We start from the raw sequence: 17,725 nt of genomic DNA, 5'->3' as shown, positions 1-17,725 counted from the left end.
GCATAAGCCCAAGCTTTAGTACCAAATTCTCAGTGCTCAGGCACTCAGTGAGAGCAAATAGTCTCTCCATGATCAATATCAAATGCAAGTAATGCCCCTACAATTTTGTAGTATTGCAATGCCTGGTTTTTTTGGCTGAAATTAGTGTTGTTGGTTTTTTTTGTCCATAAAAAAAACCAGCATTTGCCTAGCATATTGAGGCTAATTTGATTCTGTTTTTTGGATTCTTTAGATTTCAAGTGAACTTCAGAAGCATTTTTAACAATTTGTTTAGTCTAAGTTCATAGTGAAATGATGAGAGTACAATGTATACAGCTAGCTACTAATTTTAGGGGAAGTAGAACATGAACTGTTTCAAGAGAAATGAATAATATGTCAGTAAAAGAGAGACTCCTCCTTTTTTTTTTTTTTTTTTTTTTAACTACTTCACACTAAGTTGGTCACTGTCCTTAACCAGAAAGAATATCATATCACTTTCAGAAACTAAAAGGTGAAAACTTTTACGTATATTACAAAATAAAATAGCAGGGGAGAGAGAGAAAGAAATTCTTTGGTGATATTGGTTTCTTATATGATTTTACTTTATACCAGTGGTATAAAAGCTCCCCCCCCACCAAAGCTCTCAATGAAGTGAGAGCTTTGGTGGGGGGGGGGGATGAGCATTCCACTCATCCATGTATTGTGAATGTTAGTTTATATGCTTACATGTTAAAAATTTGTTCTTAGAATTTTATTGCACAGCAAATTTTAAAATGGCACTGGATGTTTACAAATAATTATTGTAGAAGAGGGATGCTTGACAGAAAGTATAATAAACTATAACAATGATAAAACAAATTATATCAAGACCGTGAAGATTGTAAATGTTCATGCATGCAATGCATTCTTAACACTGTCAACGAGACAATACATAACATATTTTATACAGTAATTGCACAAAACAGCAAAGAAACTTAATAGTCAATGAAATATTGTATATTAAACTAAGAAGAAAGGATATGAAAATACAGAATAGTATTTTCATATCCTTTCTTTTGAGAGGAGGGGTTTCATCAACAAAAAGAAGTAGGTTTCAATATGTTGAAAGTTGGCAAGATAATACAGGCAAAAAAGCTTGTCAATTACATGTGGAAGTTTATTTCCCAACTTCATTTGAATTTTCCCTGTAGAGTTAATATTAATTACTCTGAATGCTAGTTTATACTGCTGATTATCAAATTGTTTAAAAAATTTTTGGAATGTTTCGTCAATAAAATTCAATGAAAGATTACTAGTTAAATTCTTTGTAATATACTGATGATAAATATCTGTTAACCGATAAATAACTGATTACATTGAAAACAGTTTCAGTGTAATTGGTTCACCAGGAATTTTGTTTTAAAATACATTCTGACAAATTTTACTTAGCAAAACCTATTTATTTTTAAATTAAAAATTGCACTGTTTAGAATGTAATAAAAATATATAATTTAGCAATTATATAATTTATATATATATGTGTTAATTTTATTCTATTTTTGTTTTATTTTATTTTATTTTAGATTTGGCCTTCCAATTTTTGAAGTAACTCAAAGTTCTGGAGTGAAATTAGGCAGTTTGCTTTTGTTTGTAAAATTAAAATTTTTAATTTTCCGTATTTCTTTAAATAGACAATACCATTAATATAACTAGAAAGAAAAAAGTATATAATAGAAAAAAGAACTCAGCTGATTAAGCTGAGTTAAATAGAGCTTTTGAAAAATAATAAGTGCAATGATCTATTTTTTTTTTTTTTTTTATAAAGTAGAAAGAAATAGCACAATCCGATTGAGCTTTAAGAGCCTGTATAGATAAAACAATCATCAAGCACATTTTAAAAAAATGCATCATTTTACTGTATCATACATTTTCCCTCTCCTTACAGAGTTATATTACTGGATAGTCCCATTAAATAAAGTAATATTCCTGAATCATGCCATACATATTAATAGTTTGGGCTTAGAGATTCATCAGTACATTAGGCAGCTCAAATTCAGCATTGAAAATGAACAGCATTTCAGAAATGCTGTTTATAGTTTATTAGATGCAGTTAGTACCATATACAGATTACAAATATACACAGAACTAATGGTTTAGAAATTATTTCATATAAATTACAGATTATGTTAGGCTTACCAGTTAAGTAACTTAAATTATTACTTTTATATAATTTTTTCCTTTACTCTCCCTTGACTTATCTAAAATATTTCTTGTAAAATTTGTACTGTATATATTTTCATATTGTAATATCTGTAAATGATATTAACTGCTTAGGGGAGAAAAAAAAAAGGTTCTTGAATTTTTTTTTTTTGCTTAAATAATTAATGCTTCAAGAAGTCCATACATTATAAACATTGTTAGTAGGTGTTTGGTGAGCCAAAAATATATGTATTTTAAAGGCAGAACTGTGGAACAATTAGTGTTGTCATGTAAAAAATGAACTACTTTGCACTACTTTGAATGTGTTCTTATACAAAACGAAAAGAATTAACTGGTGAAATTAGCAGTTTTGAAGTGTACAGTTTTAACCATTTGTTATTAATTTGGTGTCCTGTGAACTTCCATTTATGTGCATATTTGTATTAAGGGAGATTATATGCATAAGATGGAGTTACACATATTAAAATATGTTCTGAATGTTTTTGTTCCTTCTTAATTGTACAGAATAAAATATAGTACATAAAAATTCTTAAGTTAATTTATAATGCATGCACATGTAATGAAATTGTTGCTTCTCCAAATGAGAAATAATAAGCCAAAAAAATAAAAAAACTAGACAGGGACTGCTAAACAAAATCAGCCTTATAAAGTTCAGTGATACATTCTGCAGGCTTGTTTCTGTAGACCATTCTGTACATAATTTGTGCAGCCATAAGGTGGTTTGTAAGATGCATTTTCTTATTTATGGAAGTGTTATTTAAGAAAAATACGTTACAGTAGTTTCACAAGCTGTGTTTAATCTGTAATGATCTCTATAAAATCGGTTGAGACATGATTTTCAAAAATGTGCTTATAGAAATTTTTATATATCTGTTTTAAATTTTTCCTTTTAAGGTAAATTTGGTTTGTTGGCTTAATTAATATACATTTGTGAAGTTTCAGTTTCGTGTTATCTTTTTTGATTTGTCCAAGTGCAGAATAAAATTTTCATGATTTTCTAGATCTCATTTTTGTTAATAAAAGAAAACATTTGCTTTTGTTTGGTAGAGTTGTAATTATGAACTGTTTTTTACAGACAGTTAAAAATTAGTTCAGTTTCATAATGAGTAGCCAGTAGTTAATTTTATTGACTAGTTGCAATTAATCATTTTATTACTTGAGCATTGGTTATTAAATTTTAATATGCTATTTAATAAACAGTTGTTCTACAATATGAATATTCAAAAATGAATTTTAGTTTTACTTTGTATTCAGTGTTAAAATTAGACAAACAAATAAGTTTTCAGAAATGTACGTAATATTAAACAGACTTTGTACAGCACTGTTTAAAATTAGATTAAAAAAATAACTGTTGAAAGTTATTCACAAAAATAAATCAAACTGATCTTAACTAAACATAACTATCAGTTTAACAGAATACAGCAGGGACAGGGAGGTGATTATCCCGTTGTAGAAGACAATGCTCAGGCCACACCTAGAGTACTGTGTCTGGAGGCCTCATTTCAGGAAGGATGTAGGGTTGCCAGAACAAGTATAAAGAAGGGCAACAGGATTGGTGAGGGGGAACAAAGAGGTGCTCTTATCAAGAAAGGCTTAAGTTCTGCAAATTGCAGCACCTGTGAGGTGATCTGATTGAGGTGTATAAGGTTTTGAATGAGTTGAGAAAGCTGAATGCTGATGGGATTCTTCCTCTTGCTCAGATTAGCCAAGTGGTCAGGAGCAAGAGTGCATAGCACGTGTTTCTTGATTGGACCTGGGTTCAATCAAGGAACACATGCTGACTTGGTTGTCGTGCCGGAGTATAAACAGAAAAATTTATTTATTAAGAACCGGAGGGAGCATAGATTCAAATTGCAGAATGACAATTGTAGAATAGATGTGAGGAAATTTGCCTTTAGCCAGCTGGTGGTTGATTGGTGGAATAGACTTCCATCTTTTGTTGTGGAAGTTGATAGCCTAAATAAATTTAAGACTGAGCTGGACAGGCATTTGGAATGAATGGAGGGGTGAAATAGGAGGGGTGTTTTTTTTTTTTTTGACTGATGCTGCATAAGCTTTGCTTTCTTGCATTGTATGCCTCTACTAATGCTATATTCAACAAATTTCAGAGTATTGATTTTAAAACCACACTGTTGTTATTAAAAGGCATTTCTAAAGCTTAGTAGCAAGCAGGTTGTTGGAACAAGTTGCCCTTGCAGGTAGTTGAGGCTGAGTTTGAATAAATTCAAAGGTCAACTGGATACTTCCTGTGTGAAGCATATAAACCCTTTGTGTCAATGAAAAATTATGGGAGTGAAGTTGAAAAAAATGTAAAAATTTCAACATGTTTATTTAATGAAAAAACTTTTGAGCCTACAATAATAAGTAAGGCTCCTGAGGTCGATTGGCATATACCCTATAGTCTTAAAGGAGGTGGCAAGTGAGTGCATTGAACCATTGATGCTAATTATGAGTGCACCACTGGACTCGGGAGTGATTCTGTTGGATTGGAAAAGTGCCAACGTATCTCCAGTGCATAAGGGCAGTTCTAAGAGTGAAGTGGGAAATTACCAGCCGGTCAGTCACACGTCAGCAGTAGGGAAAATCATGGAGACAATGATTACTAATACTATAATTTGTGTTTTCTTATCTACTTGGTTATTTTATTTTTTTTGTCAGTGCAGCAAAAGCCTGTGATCTCCTTGTACTATATGGTGAATACTATTACTACATATTTTGTTACTGTCACTATCTAAATGAAAGTGGGCATTAGAAAAGTGCAATTTTCATGTTGCACTTAAAAGGGTAGCTCTTCAACAGTTTGAAGCCTTACTACAAAACAATGTGTGTGTTCACTCAAATTCAATTAATGATTGAGATGAGTTTGTAATAATGGTAGATTATTGCAAACTTGGAATAAGTCGGAATGGTAGATTTCTCTGTGTCAGTTCATTTTTTTTTCCCCTACAAGTGACAAGTTTTTGTTAGGATTTCTCTTTTAAGGTTTGGTGTATTTTATTTCAAATTTTACACCTGAAATAAAATTTCAGGTGTAAAATTTGAAAATCCTTGGAAAAGTGACTTACAAGAACTGCAAGTAATCATGTACTTGAGACTGCTCTTTCACGGTCAGTATTCTGCACATCACAAGCTCTCTCGGAATGAACAGTGAAGCATTAGTGCAAATGCCAGTGGCATAGCTATGGTATATTAAATATGGACTTGGTCATAGGCACCAAATGGAGTTAGACTGAATTTTGATTTATTTTAAAAATTACAACTTTTATTATCTAAATCAATTATAAAAGTCAATGGGTGTTATATAAATGCTACAGGCTTTAGATAATTTAATATTAAGTAAAGGAACTAATTATTTCAACTCAAGTATTTGAATAATTTAATGTTTCTCTCCATTATATTTTTCTGTCTTAGTGAGCCCTTTAAGTGTCATTTTGTTCATTTTAGAAGTGATATTATCCATGAGTTGACTTAAAATTGCAAATATTACTTAATAATAATATTGAATTAACAGCACCAAAAAGATGAATCCATTATTAAAAACTTATGAGTTACTGACTCTTCATCAGATAATAGGCAGATCCATATTTTTTTCTAGGGTAAGGATGTAACGATGATCATATGTGGTAATGAAAATGAAACAAATTTTTTTGCCAGTCTTTATATAATAAACATCAGGAATAGTTATCACATAACTTAATATCAGAAACCTATTCGTTACAATTCACTCGAGTTTTGGGAGCGGGGTAATCTTCCCTTGTGTGGAAGTTTACTTTTAGCCAGTGGATGGTTGATTGCTGGAACAAATTTCCATCTGTTTTGAAATTGGATAGCTTGAATAAATTCAAGGAATAATTAGACAAATTATTGGAAGGAATGTATAAGTGAAATGGGAAGGATTTTTTTTTTTTTTTGCTGATGCTATATAAGCTTGCTTTCTTGCATCATTTTCCACTACCAACACTAAATTGTATCAAGTCTCAATGAAGAACTGTTCACTATTTGACACTAGGTTGTTAATTGAGTCCGCCTATTTGATAAGCTTATATCTCTGAGACTGGTTGCAGACTCGCGTTTTGAATGAATAATGGATTAGCCCTTTTGGTGATGTTATTTGATTATAATTAATGTTGGGTCAATTCACGGATAATGATTTCTAAAATGAGAATAAGTCGAGACTGATTTGCTTGCATCTTGAAGGAACATAGTGTCTCTATAACAGAAAAATACAGTATAACGGAGAACTGTTTATTTAATTATAATTTAATTTTGTCCTTGGAAATATAGAATAATGCCTTCATTTTCCAGTTCTTTATGTTGAAGCCATTTTGTCTCCAAATTTGAAGGTGTAAAAAAAAAAAAATGGTACCCTGGTAAAAATGATGCAGTATTGGTGTGTTTTTTTTTTTTTTTTTGAATATCTAAAAAAGTAAATTTTCGTAGATGGTAACCTTTCAAAAGCCGAGGCTGAATCGTTTGCACATCGAATGGATATTGCAGAATTTAAAAGTTCAGATGGATGGTTCCAGAAATTTGAAAGACAGGCCATGAACTTTCATGGCCATGAAAATGTTTTGCTTACATATGACCAGAATGACATCTTCAGTGCTGATGAAAATGGACTCTTTTTTTTTTTTTTTTTTCCTTTTAATTGCTACCGAATAACACATTTAAAGGCGATGTAGTGGTGTAAAAAAAAAAAAAAACAGCGTGTGTACCCTGTACGCACAAAAGATATTTTATGTGAAAACATCCTTGGCTTGGAAGAGGTTAGCAAAATCCAAGCCTAATTAGGAAGTATGATTGTAGCCATTTGTTGAATAGACATTTGCAACGTCATTTGATGACAATGCAAATATTTGTCAACAATTACTTTTTTCGTTACATTCCATTGCTAGGTGCCGCTATAGATGTTTTCACATCAAAAAGGCCAAACCGGAGTACCGTTTTCCTAGCAGCAAACATGACTGGGACAGAGAAGCTTGATCCTTTAATCATTTGGAAAGCTCAGAAGCCTCAATCCTTTTAAAGGTTTGAAGACATTAAGACTATGCATCAAGCAAACAAAAAGGCATGGATGACATCAAAAATCTATGAAGAATGGACTTAGATTGCAGAATGAGTGAGAATAGAAAAATTTTGCTATTTGTGGATGACCACTCCTCATTGTCGAGTACCTACTACCAAACGTGACATGTTCTTCCGCCACTTGATCAAAGGGTTTCTTCTTCGGTAGTTTTTCTTAAAAAAACTACCAAAGAATGCTATTAAATAAAATTGTGCTTTGTCTTGAAAACAAGATTCAATGTGAAATTGTCATCCTGCAGGCAATGTATTTATGTGTTTAAGCATGGAATGAAGCTGATGAAAAATTGATCAACTGCTTCAAACATGCAGGATTTACTGCCTTGAATGATGCAATGTTTGAAGTTTCACATGCTTCTTCCTGTATTACTTTAATACTGTAGTACATATTATAAATAAGATTGCACTACATTGTATTAGTAGAATTACATTAAATATTCAAGCCTTTACTTGTTTTTGTTGGGCATTTTATGAACGATCGATATAACTGTTTTTCTTGTTCCCCTGGAGGGTCATTATATAGAGCTTCAACAGTATCACCACGGTTATCGCTGTAGGCAACAATGTCCCCTGAAAGAATGACTGAAAAATAGAATGCAATTATTATATTTTTAACCAGTGACATAATAAATGTAATATTCTTTTGTATTTACAAATTATTTTAATAAGACTCAGTGGATCATTGCAATAGTGCTTAGTGTAGCTTGAAGTGAATATTTTTTTTTTTATTGATTACTTCAAATCAGCAGTACTTTCACATTACGGGAATATAATGCCATATTCACAGCTATGTATCTCTTCAGCTGCGTTTTCACATATATGCAAATTATAGGAATATTTTTAGATCTGTGTCAAGTATTTCGAGGGAATCGTCATATGTAAGTGGTATACTTTAATGATTTAATGATTATTTTGATCTCGTGAATACTAAACAAATGACTATTTTGGTATGATGTTCGTTAGCCCATTATTTGACCTAATAAAGAGGTATTTAATGATTTACCATATATGAATATAAATGTACACCAGAGCTTAAATATTGCATATGCAAGAAAGAATTTTAGTGTTACCACGAATAAAAGTCTGAGTTATCTGGATTTTTAATTTTTCAGATCCTGGAATTATAATTTAAATATGGTGACCCCAGCATAAAAAACTACTTTTGTTTTGGTTACATTTATTTCCATTGTGCAAGTAGAAAAAAAATTTTAAAAATTAACCAAGCCGTGGCAGTCTCCCACAAGTAGTATGAAATTGATGAAATTTACCTGACCTTTTCCAATTGAGCTGCATTACTTATTACATTATGGAAATAATTTTTACACTTGTTATTTTGAACAAACAATACTTTTATCAATTTTGTTGAAAAACGAAATGTTAATAGTTTTATATTTTATGTTTACAGTGACTTCTATCTTCAAGTTAAAGATTTATTTACTGTGTTGTCGATTTAAATAAGTATAAAAATAATAATCAAAACAATACACCTTATTTTTAGGTGCATTATCTTAATTTCAAAATGACCAACATGGGCATGAATATGACTCCTCATAGACTGCTTGATATTGAAATTAGGTTTGGATTTACTGGCATCTTTTTTCTATATGTTGGCAAAGTATTTAAATATTGCAGATGGGTGTCATGTAAAGGTTGGATATCAAATGTCTTTACAAGTAAAAATCAAGTGGATTCGAGTCTGGGGGAGCAAGCAGGCCATGCAATTATTAGGGAAATACTCATCCAAATTTTCTCTGGCTATTTGCCTAAAATGAGGAGGAACACTGTCATGCATACAACAGTTACAGCCGACCGGGCTAGCCGAGTGGGTAAAGTACCTGCCCGGCAACCCAAAGGTCGCGGGTTCGATTCCCGCCTCGGGCTTGGATCAAAGTACTGCAAAAACCTTGGGAGGTGCAATATGGCCACAGAAGCCGATGCGCCAACAACTATCAAATAAAAAAAAAAAAAAAAAAACAACAGTTACCAAATATTTCTGGTTTCCGGGAGTACTTCCCACATTTGATGACCTCTCACTAATTTTTAGAATGGTCTCTGGAAAGTTGATTCACAAGAACTGCAAATCATAATGTACTTGAGACTATTTATTACAAGGCAATATCCTGCATATCACAATGAGCTCTCTCCAAATGGTCAATGATGGCATATTTACTTGTAGCTACTTTGGCTTTGAACTGCAAAACAAACTTTGCTTTCATGACAAATTGTGCTGCTTACACATTGTTTGGGGGAAATTACATTATGCTACCAAAAGGTTAATCTGCTATTTAATGATTGCCTCACCTTGTAAAGAAATGGCATTTCCTTTATTCTGGAGTCATTTAAAAGTAGGGCAATACCAGTGCAACTCAAAGTTAAAATTTGTTCTGCTGGCAGCATTAAGACTGTTACATTAACTTTGCACTTTAAAATCCTGCCCAGCTGCAAAAAACAGGACAGGATGGTCTTATTTAATAATTAGTTAATTTATCCTCTTATTTCCATGTTTATTTTCCACATCCTTTATGTTGAAGCCAATTTGAAGGGAAGAATGGCAACCCTAACACTGGATGGCAAGAGGAACTTCATCTAGTATTGAGACCCTTTTCAGCTGTGCCACAAGATTAGGAAAAACTCCATTGAGTTCAATGGCAATCACTATTTACATGTGCTCTGAATATTGCATCCTTTAACTAAGTGTGACTTGAGAGACAAAAGGTTGAGAACCATTGAACTAGTGAATTTCTTAAATCATTAAAAAATCACAATAGGATTCTTCGATTACTTTTCCAGGAAAAAGAGGACTGATTAAGTAGGCATCAATATTTCCCATTCCTCAAAATTAAATTGTTGTAAGTGCCTTAACTGGATGATAGCATGCAGGTTTCTTCTTCCCAGTTATAAGTGTTGTAAAAATTGATCACACTATTTCTTGTGAAGCTAGTCTCTTCAGTAAACAACACACAGGATAGAAAAACAGAATTGCAAGTACTAAAAGTACTTTTTTTTTTTTTTTTTTTTTTTGCCAATTAATTTCATTTATAATGTAAAACTCCTGGCCATGTCCAGTATTATTGTCTCTAGTACATGTCCTGTACTTATTAGCAATAAAGAATTTATTTATTATTTATTTATAAAAGCTTCTCCTGGTGGGATATCACTTAAGTAAGGTCTTGTAATCTTTCTATATGATTTGGATAAAGCTGTTTACATAAAATTCTTGATATAGTTGTATATCCTATGCCCTCTACTGCTAGAATTTTTCTAGAATCACTAGAATTTTTCTCCACACAGTTCAGGACCTGCTCCTTCAACCTAACACAACAGTTCAGATATGGACTGGTTTATCGCCTTCTGAAACTTGCTCGTTGAATAATCCAGTATTTCGTCTATCCTCTGAAGACAATGGTATAGAAATCTTCCACTTACAAATGTCTTGCTATGGCCGCATTACACTCACCAAGTTCCATACTTGATATGCATGCTTGCTATTTCTAATGCAATGTCAGTAAACTTTAAATGTTGATTCAAAGTTATTAAATGGAGATACTCCTACTTATCTAGATTTCTCAATTCCTAATCCTGCTGAGTTTTTTTGTACTGGAATCATTTTGTGGAAGACTGTTGAATAGTAATATACTCTTTTTGTACTAAAAAAAAAACCTACAACTAAACAAATGCCAAGGTTGAATGATGAAATGAATCAAAGTTACTTCAATTCTCATATGATGCTTGTTAAGAACCAAGAAAAGCCATGAGGTATTAGTATAACATCTTTAAAAGGATGTACTCTTTGACCTGTTTGCTGAACGAAAAGTTTCTGGAAAATAACATGCAATCCTCGGCCAGAACTAACTCCTCCACTTCGTGAAAAAAATCCATTATAAGTGTGCCCTGTCCAAACAGAATTGAACCCAGGTCTGCAATGTGCAGAAAGGATATATGGTCATAACTGTTGTGCTACCTGCGAGACTCATTTTATTTATTTACTTACTCAATTTAAAGAGCACACTTTTACCCTGGTACAGCAGTTTATGCTGGTAGGGTAAATAATTTTTCTGTTTATACTTCTGGATGACCGCAAAAATATCACAGTTCACAAGATAGAGATACAAGAACAGTACTCATGTGGGCTTGAAATGTGGTCATCCAAAGCACATGTAGATTGTCTATATCTTGGCTACTTTCCCAGATATGGGAAATAAAGCACAATACAACCAAGGTTTTGATAACCTTACTTGCAGTTAGTACTTGGTTTGAAAGTATTTCAAAACCACATTAGTAATCTCACACAGATAAGGATACACAGAAGCAAGCAAAATGTTTTTCAAACAGACACCAATTTCTAAGCATGTTTTATCCTGATATCTCATGGCTTAGCCAAAATCTGCACTGTTTGCAATAATATACAAGCACACCAATAACATAAAAATCTTGTGATATCTTAGTGGCACATTTAAATAAACAATTTTTTCAGTGCTACTACTCACCCATGAGAAAACACTAAGCCTCTGCATAACCAAATCATTCCTATTATCTGAAATGGAAAAGTTCATCATGTGGGTTCATTGCCTTAATTCCTTTAGCCCATGAGTTGTTAATTATTGAAATAAGTTAAGGGAAATTCAGCTGGATTGATACCTACACAAGAAAAATTTTTTTGCTGGTGCATCAAATAGGGTTGCCAGGTGCCCAGTATTTGAGCTCACTATCTGGTATTTTATAAAGTTTTATTATCATGTTGTATGTTTGTTTAATTTTACTTGCATTCAGTTTTAATTATAGTTGTTTTTTCAAGTTTTAATAAATTTTGTGACTAAAAGTTTTAGTTTCAGAATTTATCAGAACTTTTGATATTTTATTTATTTAATACTGGGATTTAGGTACAGTTGGATCTTCTTATCATAAATATAAAAATTCTAGGTTGTTCACCTTATGACTTCACAATTAAATTAGTCAAGAGTGTTTTTTTTCCTTTAACATTTGGAGGATAAGAAACTTGGAGAACTTTTACTTTTTGCTTGACTTTGAATCCTTTTCATGAATCGTTATGAAAATCCTGCTGCTTGACTAGCATGCTTGATTGGTATACCCAGTGCTTTAATTTAATGCTGCTTTATCAAAATGTTCAATAACACTGACTACCATTTTCTTACTTTGGCTATGCACAGATTTTTCTTTAATACAGTTTGCTGGTTCATCCATTCAAATATTTTTATATTTGAATGGATGACACAAATTGAATATTCCTGGCATATTTCCAACAAGGTGACTAACAATGCTATGCATTAAACTTTCTGAAGTTGGCACAATACTTATAAATTGTTGTCCAAGGCTGCATTCTTTTGTGAAAGTCTGGTTAAAAATGCAGTACTGTTCCCTGCTACTTGTTTTCAGAACTAGATTTGATTAAATTCCTCCGGTCAGTGACTGGAGAAATTTCAAGTTCTCTTCAATCAAGGCTGTAGTTAGCTTATCTCAAAGAGAGAGAGAGAGTTATTCTGGTTTTTAGCCTGCACATGCAATCTAGCCAGTGAACACTATCAACAGACAATATATACATGGAGTATGCTCCTTCAGTGAACATACTGTGATATAAAGCAGGTGGCCAGATACATGGGGATGCTTTCACTTTAGTGTGAGAATAAGAAAAGCATGCAAATCATGTGCATTGGTGCTGGTATGTGAATCTTGGAAACTGCAACCTGCAAGGTTTTCCTATACGACTGTCTCAGGTGTATCAAGATTAGCCCAATAACATGTAGCCACTGGCAATCCTGTGGTTGGAAACATCTCGATTTGAGAGGCCAGTGGAGTCTGACAAGACTTGTGTTGGGTAGCAGAACAGTTACAGCCAATCAAAAACAATCCAGTACAAACACTAGTAACCAAAGCATTTCAGAATGGCCCATTCAGTGTATCATGGATAACTTATTGCAGCTGCCAAACTGTACTCCACTTCTGTCAGCAAAAAAACAAGGTAGAGTAGGCTCAGAAATACAAACACTGGACAGCATGATGTGATGTGCACTGGGTTCCTTGATACAAGTGTAGAAAGAAACACTTGGATGCCACAAATTATCTAGAAATTGTTTCCAACCCTTCATTGCTGCAGGTTATCCCTATGTGGTCTGAGTAATTAACTCATTATGTGCATAATAATGCAGAGGTCAGCAAGGCCATAACTATGAATAAGTGGTTCCAGGACATGAGAGTGAATTCAGCCTACTGCTATGGCCTCCCCAGTCACAAGACCACCCGTGGGATATGGTGGAACAAGCTCTTCATCTACAACAATCTAATTTATTTTCAATAATTATGGGAAGCAATTTACATGGACTAACCCTACGGCACACTTTCAATACCTCAGTGAATCCACTATTCTGAGGGCTAAAAGGCAACCTACTTACTATTAAGTGTACCCAATAAAGTGGTCACTCAGTATACATGAGTGATGAGCGGTGCCATTAAAATAATAATTAGAATTTGAGTACTGTAGTTAGCCAACCTTAGTTAAAGAAATAAACTAAAAATTAACCGAGGTTTGTTGATCAAAACATTGCTCCCTATGCTTTATTATGGGATGCTGTCACGATATGATGCATCTTTACTGGTTTTAAGGATTTCAATAAAAACAAAGTGTCAGTATACAATAGTGCCATTAAAATAATAATTACAATTTGAGTACTGTAGTTAGCCACTCTGAGATAAAGGGTAGAATTTTTTTGAGTACTGTAGTTAGCCAATCTTAGATAAAGGGAGTAGGGTTTCAGGCCATGCAATACATAAATTGACCACTGAATACATCCTTCCACAGACATGTATGTGAGCAACAAGCTCTGTTGCCATTAAAGTAAAATTTTGAATTTGAACTTTGGTACGGTTCAACCAAACCAACGTAGCAGCTTAGTGGACATAATACATAGCCATCTGCTACTCATTTCAAATCTCGGTTTGCTTCCCATTTAAAATGGGAGGGATTTCTAAAGTCATCTTCTATTGAAGCTGCAGTTAACCAGTCTCAGATGGAAGAGGGGTGGGGCTTTCCCCCATCAGTTATTCTGCGTTTTTTAGCTGCACAACATGCAAATCAGCCTATGCACATACACTTCTACAGGCAAATACATAATATATAAGCATCAAGCTTGAATACTATTAAAATAATCAGAAATTTGACTACAATTCACATCCTAGAAATTCTTTTAGCAGTTTTACAGCTCTGCTCAGCCAGCCAATTAGGTGTAGGACATGAGTATAATATATATATATATTAAAGAGCTATTCTCATTTTTTGAGTTGTGCCTGAAGTACCGCATACTGACCATTCATATTTGCTGCTCCATCAAAAGAATATGAGTTTTGGTGCTCAGCTTCCATTTTTCTAGCCAGTGCAACAACACTTGTTTTTTGAGTATTGTACAGTACTGTTTTTGTGCACTTCCACCAATGCCAACCACTACAATTTCCTTTGTTGAATCAACTTCAAGAAATATTCCTGCCATATGGATTTCTCTAGCAATATTCAGTTGAATTTGAACAGCCAAATACACTATATTACCAAAAGTAATTGAATACCTGTGTTTCAAAGAACCTTTTGATACAATATTTACTAGTGTGTCAGTATCCTCGTCCATTTCTCTTTAAATGTAGTAGTCAATTCAGTTGCTGATTGTGAGTGTGCTTAGCCTGATCTGACACTAACGTTCCAGTTCATCGGAATGAAGTTAATATCAGCATTTTATCTAATATAGTTGGCAAAAAACACTGAAAAGACAGTGTACCATGCTATATATATATATTTTTTTTTGTCCTCACCTTTTTCCCATTTTTATATGAGGTCAGCATTTTTACTGTTTTGGCATGAAATTTTTACTGCCGGATGCCCTTCCTGGAGCCATCCCTCACCTTTATCCGGACTGGGGATGTGTACCATGCTATAAATATGGTCTTGAAAACCAAACCAATGTATGCCTTGTGTGGTGTATACATAGGGTTTTTCCAGTTAGCTGACCTGTGAATCTTAATTTCTCAGTTCATGTTTACTAACTGATCTTGGCAGCAGTGTATCAGGTAAATAAATGGACATCAAATGTTCTTGCTATTTATTTCTTGTACACTGAATAAACTTGCTTGTTTTCAGTGGTTCTTGTTTGAATTTACATGTATTGCTGATCGGTTTCAAGTCATTCACTGCAGTGTTATTGCAAATACAAATATTAATATTTATACACTACTCATTACTGAAATTACCCATGGCTTCTCGTTTGAGCATGTTCAGAATTTTACCTATCTAGGTTTGCCGATAGACCAGTCTAACTCTATTACTAATGAAATTAAGTCCTGCATCTTGAGCAGAAAGAGATGTTTCTATGCACATGAAAAAATTAATGAAGTCCAGAGTATTGAACATACATTTAAAATTAAGAATGTACAAAAGCCTCATTAGACCAATTGTGACATGCGGTTGTGAAGCTTGGACATTAAAAAGTAAAGATGAGCAGTCATTCAGTGTTCAGACATAGAATTTTACAAAAAGTTTTTGGACCGATACAAGACAATGGATCCTGGAGGATCAGAATGAACTATGAACTTGACAATCTTATTCAGGGTGCAGACATAGTCAGATTTGTGAAGAGCCAGAGACTTGCCTGGTTGGGGCATGTTATGAGAATGGATCACAGCAGAACAATTAAGAGTATAATGAAATGGAAACCTATCAGGAGCAGGGCAAGAGGAGGACTGGAAAAGACAGATGGATGATGTATAAGAGGACTTAAAGTTCATGAGAATAAGAAGTTTGGCTTCTGGGAGGGCTTATTGGTGGAACATCGTTGAGAAGGCTAAGTAAGACCCACACTGGGTTATAAATGGCAGAAGGATCATTACCGAAATTCACCTTGGAGTGAATGGATTTATTTGAAAATGTGAATGAATGAGCATTGTTCAGAGACAAATTCATAAACACTTAGCTTTAAGACACCTGACATGGTAATATTAAAATCATACCCACTATTGTCTCAGGGAGCAGATATCAGGGCTTGTTAGCACCCCCACCCGCTCCCCCTATAAAACAATCACACTAGTGGAATTTTCCCATTATAAAAGAGTTTGAAGTTTGGGGGAACATGTTCTCCTTGCCACTCTCAACTCGCTAATAAACAGCACCTTGAGGCAGAACCTCATTTTCGCAATAATTCAAAAATCTTTCCTCCTTGATAAATGGAAGATTAATTGAGACTTAAAATACCAGACTAGCTACACATCTTAAAACTGCAGGAAATGCCATAGAATGATAGGAAATTCCATTTGTAAAGTCAAAAGACTTGACCAGTGGCATAAGAAGAATAAAAGGAGTTAAGAAGAGCAATAAAAATATTGTACCCCTCTTTTAATATATATTTGGAGATTTAAACCATACACACAAGCAATCTTGGTGGAGATTGATTAACTAGCTGTTTTAAGCTAGCTGATCAAATTTCTATTCTTGTTAACCACACTACAAGAACCATTGTTAAAAATGGCAGCTATAAAAGTACCTGAACCCAGAACCTGGGTTCAGGTACTTTTATAACTGCCATCAAGAATAGTACAGCACAGATCACTATCAGCCAGATTTGGAATACTGACACCAATGAGGCATCTATGTCACGGATCGTCATAACCAAATGACTGAGAGGACTTGGGCTGTATTCTTGCCACCAAGTGCTCAACTAGACTCATGCTGTTTCACTGTCAGCATTTGCAGTTGGATCAGGAAAGTGTAAACTGGCATGATGAATGGTGTTGTATAGCATTAAGTGTAAGTTTTGATTCTCTCTGGAACTAGTGACAGGGACATTTACATCTAGAAACATCCTGCTATTCATAAACCACATCCAAGAAGACAATCCTTGCCTGTTAAATACACAAATATTAGTGGCTTTGTACTGTCGACATGCTTTTCTCACCAATAAGATCACCTAATATGTCTCAATTAGTGCACATACTCTTACCTCTCACCCAGCTAGAGCAAAAGTATAGGAAACATCCCAGGATAACATTTGTTACCTTTGACTCATGCCATGATGCAGAGCAACCTGCATTACTGTGAAGACCATACGATATTGTAATTAGTTCATTTTAATCTGCAAATTTAATAATTTTAATAATTCCTTCTTATTATCTCTATTTGTTCTTATGCACTAACTGGTGGTGACTCCAAGAGTAAATCAGAAACAATATTTGCACAAATATCTATTTATTACCATAAAATAAAAGTGAATTATTCATCTTCTTCTTCTATCTGGTGAATGATCCAGCCGCCGGCTGCGTTTCCTAAAACAGTTATTAGAAAAGAACAAAAATAATCACATATTAACCATGAATTGTTTAAAAATTAAATTTATTACTTCTTTTTAATAATATCAGTATAAAGATTTTGAAATATAATTAAAAACTGTTGGAAACAAACTAATTACTGTTTTTTTTT

General features: G+C 33.5%; 1 protein-coding gene across 1 annotated transcript in view; it reads right to left on the bottom strand.

Annotated features, from left to right (window-relative positions):
- Positions 1-7,707: 7,707 nt before the first annotated feature.
- tsu (40S ribosomal protein S12 homolog tsunagi) overlaps positions 7,708-17,725 on the bottom strand; it is a 93,757-nt gene continuing 83,739 nt past the window's right edge. The window contains exons 6-7 of the mRNA XM_090377210.1: positions 17,502-17,571; positions 7,708-7,842 (exon numbers count right to left, since the gene is read on the bottom strand). Of these exons, the coding sequence (XP_090233336.1) occupies positions 17,523-17,571 (49 nt within the window). The 3' untranslated portion in view covers positions 7,708-7,842; positions 17,502-17,522. The remainder of the gene's footprint in view (positions 7,843-17,501; positions 17,572-17,725) is intronic.

This window comes from Mastigoproctus giganteus, chromosome 7 (genome assembly GCF_048544385.1).
Source record: "Mastigoproctus giganteus isolate SK-2022 chromosome 7, ASM4854438v1, whole genome shotgun sequence".
Classification (NCBI taxonomy): Eukaryota; Metazoa; Arthropoda; class Arachnida; order Uropygi; family Thelyphonidae; genus Mastigoproctus; species Mastigoproctus giganteus.
Note: the sequence above shows the minus strand (reverse complement) of the source record. Positions and strands in the feature narration are given on the sequence as shown.